At 38.3% G+C, this 7,500-nt stretch overlaps 1 protein-coding gene across 3 annotated transcripts in view; it reads right to left on the bottom strand.

Moving 5' to 3' along the window:
- sli (slit guidance ligand) overlaps positions 1–660 on the bottom strand; it is a 484,876-nt gene extending 484,216 nt beyond the window's left edge. Inside the window, exons 1-2 of one of the 3 annotated variants that reach the window (XM_086552547.1) lie at positions 601–660; positions 1–232 (exon numbers count right to left, since the gene is read on the bottom strand). The exon at positions 1–232 is cut by the window's left edge and continues 56 nt beyond it. In XM_086552547.1, the coding sequence (XP_086408673.1) occupies positions 1–117 (117 nt within the window). In that variant the 5' untranslated portion in view covers positions 118–232; positions 601–660. The remainder of the gene's footprint in view (positions 233–600) is intronic. The other 2 variants (XM_086552549.1, XM_086552548.1) reach the window with 2 other exon arrangements.
- Between the last annotated feature and the right edge of the window lie 6,840 nt (positions 661–7,500).

Raw genomic sequence — 7,500 nt, 5'->3', positions numbered from 1 at the left:
GCAGCTCACGGTAAGGTCAGAGCACGTGCACTCTGCGGGGCACGTGCTCAGCACCTCGCCCAGGCCATGGGTCATACCCACCGCCAAAGCAAATCCTAGTAGCCAGCACGCCCTCATTTCGGCCAGCAGCAAGAAGGTCACACAAAACTACGGGGATCTCGCGCCCGATGACACTGGTTCTCCGCGCACTGTTACTCTACACGGTTTGCAACAATCACTATTTCCGCAATTACTGGAACAATCGGAATTTGTTTACCGATGAAATAAAATGATAATAACAATAAAAAGTTACATGACTCACTTGAAATGCAGTTTAAGCATTCATACAAAAAAACAAACAAAATGATAATGTAAGAAAGGACACCGCAAAAAAGAGACATAAGAAAAAAAAACAAAAACAATCGATATACAAAATCCGATTGTCTACTGTTGAATTAAGAAGTCCGGATGTAATGTTACACGGAAGTGTCAACACAATGCACAGGATATCTTGCACAAGTTATCTCCTCTCTGGCTTTCTACCCCTAACCCCGGTACGACACGCCTCTACCCCCTCCCTCCTCCCCTCCAGCAGGGCGACTCGAAGTAAGCGCGCCTCACCCACACAGTGACGGGCTGCCAGAGAGAGCGTCCACCCTCCCCTGGACCACGACTCGCACTGAGGTATCCCCTGCACCTCACCCAGGCAGTCACCCTGGCCTGCCGTCACGCCTCCTCGCCGCTCGTGCTGCTGCTACTACGACGACGTCCTAGTAACCTGCGCCCTGCACATTGCGGTTATTATAAGCAAGTCTTCATGCAGCGCATGCTTTATCATGAAATCCCCACCTGATGCATGGATGATAGTTCAGTTTAAAAAAATAATAATTTGCAACATCTTTCTTACGACAATGTATGCACAATGCACAAACTAATGCATCTTTTTGTGTTGGCCTGAAAATACTTATTTAACAGTATTAATTTCATCTAGATGAAATATAAAATGAGCAGCATGTGTATGTGAATATGACAAGCTCGAAATATTTTCTTTCCCTTTACGTCCAAATTCATTAATCAGTAAATAACAAATATTTACATCAGGTTATTACCAGTATGTTTTTCTAATAAAACATGAATGGCACTGCGAACGCTGATCACTCCTTGACTTTATTTACTTATCACCTTACATTTTAAGAGCTACTGATGTATTCAAGAGGAGATGAACATACACGGTTTTATTCAAATAATTAAGAATTCATTTTGATGAAGTTCAATGGAAAATAAGGAATGGCATACTCAATTTTCTATGATCTATTAATCATTCTAATATTGCTGTGGCAGTAAAAATCATGTCAGTATGACATATGTTCTTTTATTAACATCTGACCTGTTTATTTGAAATATCTGAGACAAATTTACATGCAGCAAATCTGATACACTCGCTGTATATCACCAACGTTCTGTATATTGGTGCTTAACATATGAACTAATTCACACTAAGTTCTCATGACAAACCTGAAAAAACTTGGTTCAGTACATATGCATCGATAAGAGGATTTAGGTTTGTAGTATGGGTAAAATTACTTTACATGTACACATTTACATATATTGTATAATCACTTAAGAATACAATAAGCATCTGATAAATCATCACTTTCCCAGTAAGATGCAAAGAGTTCGAAATCAATCTCCAGCTACTTTTTTACTCTCTTTACACATGAGTACACAGCCAGAGAGGCACACACACATATCCATGTACACACTTAAGGATTCCAATGGCCTCCATCTGGATTATGGTTTACCTCTTTTTATGACACACATAGCAGTATTAAATAAATGATTTAACGTGTAAAGTTTTTCTGATCTAGATGTTAAGAAAAAAGCAATACCAGCAATACTAAAATTTATATACACGGGAATTGGCCACAGTTGAAAATGAGGGTACTGAAGATGAAATGCAATACAAATATGAAATAAAGAACAATTTGAGTAAAATAGAGATTGCATTGAGAATCCAAACTGCAATTTGCAATCTTCCTGATGTTCGCCGGTGCAAAGCGTACACTGTTTTCACTTTTCAATCCATCTGTGAGTACTGTTTCTGACCCTTGGTAGTTCTAAGTGTGCTGCATTTTTTTTTTTTTTTTTTTTTTTTTTTCCCCATGATCTCTGCTTTAGATCTTTCACATTTCCCAGTTCCGACGAATTCCAGCTTAACTGGATTTATCCCATGGGGATCTGGAAAGTACCAACACCCGGAATCATGGAGGGATTTATAGTGGGATTTTGAAATCCTTAGTTGTCTCATATAATAAATTAGGGTCATGCAGTCACGACAGGAAGAGAGGTTCTCTACTCACAGCATCGAGAGATTGCACAGGCGAAGACCTAAAAATGTGCAGATTCTCAGAGCTTCATTGTGTACTTAGCCTAGCTTCATCATTCGCCTGAGATGAATATGTAAATGTGTGTATTACCATGGAAACTGGAAGGTTTCCTCTTTTATTTTGTAGATAGGTATTTGGCAGTTAGTATGTTCAAGGAACGGCTCACCTTCCAGAAGCTTTCCCCCATCTGTGGCATGGGATGTTATTCACCACTGTAACTCTTTCAATTTACTTCCCTTGAGCACACACTCGATTTGGGCTGGTTATGACTGTGTGTTATATCGCATAGAGGCAATCATTCTCATCGGTAACGAGCCTTAAAGGCCCTCAACCAAGAGGGTTTCTGGAGGTGATGCGTAGATCCAGAGAGCCTCAACAGTCTCGCAGTGAACATCAGGCAGTCCGATTTAAGTTGGTTATCATCCATGCAAATTATTAGTTTATTAATTTCCTCTCACTGTATGTTAGAAGATTAAGTAGAACTAAGAGTCACATAGGCATCGATGAAGTATATTTAGACGCCACCAAATGCAATTGGCAGTCGAGGGACCTCATATGACCATCTGTATGACTTGAAAAGAGCTAGATCAAGTCGCCAGGTAGAATGGCGTTTTGATAGCTGTAGAGTATACCGTGTAGCCCACAGCACAGCGCAGTCTTTCGGTAACACAGGTCGCTATAAGTGGCAAACATATGGAGTTGTTTTTCTCCAAAAGTAGAGATGTGTACTAACTCTTTTTGTAGGTCTTGGTGCATCAGAAATAATTTTGTCTCATCCTTTTGTGGTGACCTTAGTATAGGTTGTCGTCTGGTTCGCTTCACCACACACGCTCGGGCGTTGCTTCAATGCGGTTCTTCTTAGGGGGTCGGTGATGGATTAGGGGTGAAAGAATGATTCATATTACAAAACACACAGAATGCCTCTCCCCCTGATGATCACTTTGAAAACCACTGATTACCACTATTTAGCTTTCATTCACTCAGAATGTGCTTAATTTAAGGATCTTGACATCTTTGATATACACAAGATTGTCAAAGTTGCTCTACGTAATTCTTCGCTGAAAGAGAGTGATCGTCTGCATGCGATATTTACACATCGTGATCTGAGGTCTCGTGTTCTCTGTACAAGGATATTGTCATCTCGAGAGAAAAATATTTTATTCTTATCTACATGAAAAGGATTAGTTGCGAGTTTCCTCCCTCTCTCTAAGAACTGCAACTTATTATTTTTATACAAAACATGAAATGAAACGCCACAATATCCGGAAATGTTCTTACACCTTTCCCCACCTTCCCCAAATAGCTTACCTGTCTGCAATAACGGACTGCTAGAGAGAGAGAGGGGGGGGGGAGAGAGAGCGACAGAAAGACAGACAGAGAGAGAGAGAAAGAGAGAGAGAGAGAGAGAGAGAGAGAGAGAGAGAGAGAGAGAGAGAGAGAGAGAGAGAGAGAGAGAGAGAGAGAGAGAGAGAGAGAGAGAGAGAGAGAGAGAGAGAGAGAGAGAGAGAGACAGAGACAGACAGACAGAGAGACAAAGAGACAGACAGACAGACTGAAAAATAGGGGGTTGAGAAAACTCGAAGGATAACGAAAACAGACACATAAATAAACAAGCATATAAATGCAGAGAGAGTCATGGTGAAAAAAAATATATAGATGACTGGAGAGAAGTCAATTGTCTTTGCAAAAGTTACAGTTATTGCTATCAGTCCTCGCATTATGAATATTGATTTTATTTTCATTCGGTGAGATATTGAAACATTTTATCAATGCAATTAAAGTGTTAAGTAAACTATAATTTCAGAATATTTCTTTACTAGGAAAATCCCGGTCTGGAGCCGTGGAACTTGGTAAGACCGGGTTAATGAGGGCTAAATGACTTTCCTAGAGACCGTACTTCTCCTTGGTTAACTCTGCAAATTCCTTGTTTATGTATATGAGACAAGAATTTAAGTCTAATGTTAGTTGTGTTTTTATCTTGAAAAAAAAACATACCTTAACAGCATGGCATACCCTGAAAGCTGCATGGCACTGGTTTAAGAGGAGCATGATTTCACTCTATACTGCTTTTGATGAAATGTCCAGGGTGGCAAAGAACACATGTTGATTATAGTAATCCTAGTGGGCAACATACGATGGTATAACTATCACCAAATAAGACCATGGCTATAAATTTTTAATTATCAGAACGTTCTTAGGTCTAATATTCGACAAGCTGTGTAATGTCTCTCTAACTATATCTCGTACAAAACACACCCAACAGGGGTTTTGAGGCCCAATGGCCTGGTGAGACACACCAGCGGGATGCCCTTGCTGGAGGAGACACCAGCAAGGGATGAGACAAAATGGATTGTAGGATGCACTAGATCAATCCATCTTAGAACAAGAACCCATGAGACCTGGGTGTTAAGCAGTGCTTAAAATACCGTGCCTTGCTTAAGCAAACATATTATTTGATCCTCTACACTGGTTGGATTAGGTCTAAAGTCAATTCATTTGGCGAGACTATCCAATTTATCTAGTATCTGCCAATAGTTTTAAGTGATGATTGCATATATTAGTTGCAATTATGCTTCCAGTATGCTGCTTCCTTTTGGACTCTACATTATACTGTGCAACCATAAACTCTTTTTTGCCTGGCGACCCTAAGGGTAAAATCATAATTTCAGTTTCTAATTTACTTTTACCCAATAAAATTTGCTGAATATTATTTTGTTATTTTACTGAGACTTCTGATGTAGATATGTTATCTTGCATTCTCGGATTTTTTTTTAACCATTCCACGACCTTCAAGAGTATTTTCACAACTCATCTAAACCACAACCATGGGTTTTGGAAACCACTGCCATAGTGGTTGGGGAGGGCAAGAAATTTAGATATTCATCCAGTCATATGGATAATTCTACTCTTGCTAGTCCTTAGTTAAACCATCCGAAACCTTGCTAATTGCTACTTTGGTGGCTTTCCAGTTTTTAGATGGCTGAAATATGATTCTGAATCAAGATAACCCAGCAAGATAGCAGGCCAGGTAAGGAGAGAAAATCTATTCTTACCTTACATGATAAATATGGAAACATACCATTTACAAATTCATAACAAACTGACCAATTGACCATTGATGTCATGTTTTTCATGGGTCCATGATGAACAAGAAAGTTGAGATTTCTTGTTTGTTCTTTTTATAAGATCTTAAATAGCTTAAGTGAATAACGGCAGGGAGGTGCTCTATTTGTCACAGTAAAACCTTTTAAACCCACAAACCTTGGCCCTTAGAGCAGTATTTCTACAATGAGGATTTGTTATGTTTCACCTCTAGTAAATATTGAATCTAAACATCTGGCAAAACAATACTTTCAAGACAAAGATCTATGTTATTATTTCAGTTCATACCTCTGCTAGAAATCTGAGACTTTGAAGTAAAATTTGACAACAAACTAGGTATCATTGGTTCAAAAATATCTATGATGAAGAGTAACATCCTTTTCAAGCAGGATCAGTGTTGAAAAACAGGCTTTAATAAAGCCCACCCAGCTTTTATGTAAAAAAATCAGGAAAATGCAGTCTTTACATATTTAATTGTCTATTACTTTCTTTAACTACTCTCTTACTAATTCCCACTTTCTCAATTTACTAAAGTAACATTTCTTTGCCCTTAGTAGCACTGGTATCATGTTCATTTGAAATAAAAAATGTAAGTCCAATCTGTCACTATAAAAAGTGTTATAACATGTGGCAGCAAGACATACATGGTAAAATCTGATGAAATCAATTTCATTCCTCTTTAATTCATGCCAGTTCAATATATTAAACATGATGTATCACTGGGTTAAAACACATATCAAAATGTTGAACTAATACATATGATTAAATAAACAAAATAACTACAGCCTGTTACAGTTACTACATTTCTTAAAGTAACGCTTGGGAAATGAGTATTTGCAGAATACAATTATCATTACATGTTGTAACATGTGGAAGTAAACAGAGCTGATTTGTTATTTACTCAGGATAAACATACCTTTTAATACCTATAAAGGAAGTGATTAGAAGAAGTTTCAGGAAACAAAAGGCAGCAAGGATTTTGAAAACACAGATTTACTTTGCTAAAATATTGAGAGATCTAGAGAAGGCACTGATTAAATTAAAATATCAGGGACCTCTGCAGGTGGTCCAACTTTTTCACTATACAGTGGGATGCCCTCTTATTGCCAAATTAACAAATTAGTTCACATTTCAACTAAAACCAAGCTTTTGATACCTAACTTAACATGTGAAAAAAATAGTAGCATGTTTTGAGTAGGTTCATACAAGCCCAGTAACAGTTGTGACCTTGGTGCAAGACAAAGTGAACAAGGATTGATTAACCCATGGCAGACGGGGGATAGATTCGCTTGGCCATCTCCAGGATGGGTTTTATTTCAGAGTAAGGCAGCTTGAAGCATCATAATTTGAATCTTCTTACTCTCTTTCAGTCACTCATTATAAAACTAGAGCCATTTTTGTGTTTTATTGTGTTTAGAGACTTATATATGGCATATGAAAGGCTCTATCAAGGCTACAGTAGACTAAAATTGTAGTATATGATCCATATCAGCTCATTATTTTCTTTATGCTAAGTATGATAGAAGTATTGCCGTCTTATGGGAGGGCAAAAAGCAACTTTATTTCTTCCTATTTTTGTGCTGTCATGAAAGAATACGAAACATATAACCACCTACAATGAAGATAACATGAAGAGGTAGGAAAGAGGAAGGAAACCTGTGCTTGTGACTGTGAGTGCCAAAGTAAAAGGCATCCATATTGGCACAGGAGCACATTTTAGACATTGAGTATGGTTTGAGTCACCTTCCTCATCTCATTCTGACTGCACATCCTTCATCGACAGTACTTTAGAGCAATAGGTCGTCAACTTGCTGTGTGCCATTGCTCTATAAAGGTAGTGATTGCTATAGACCGTGGATGGGTGCCATTCAAGGCTCTTTCTCTTACTGGTGCTAGAAGAAAGTGGTGCCATCTAGGTTTTGGAAGTTAGGTTTGCTCAATATTAGAGTAATTATGGTAATTATGACTGCAATTGCTATCATCACTCACTCATTACTCATAGCACAATAAAATAGCACAATGATCCAAAATC

This window comes from Penaeus japonicus, unplaced genomic scaffold (assembly GCF_977035675.1).
Source record: "Penaeus japonicus unplaced genomic scaffold, GWHDUDI00000001_assembly GWHDUDI00000027, whole genome shotgun sequence".
NCBI classification, from domain to species: Eukaryota; Metazoa; Arthropoda; class Malacostraca; order Decapoda; family Penaeidae; genus Penaeus; species Penaeus japonicus.
Note: the sequence above shows the minus strand (reverse complement) of the source record. Positions and strands in the feature narration are given on the sequence as shown.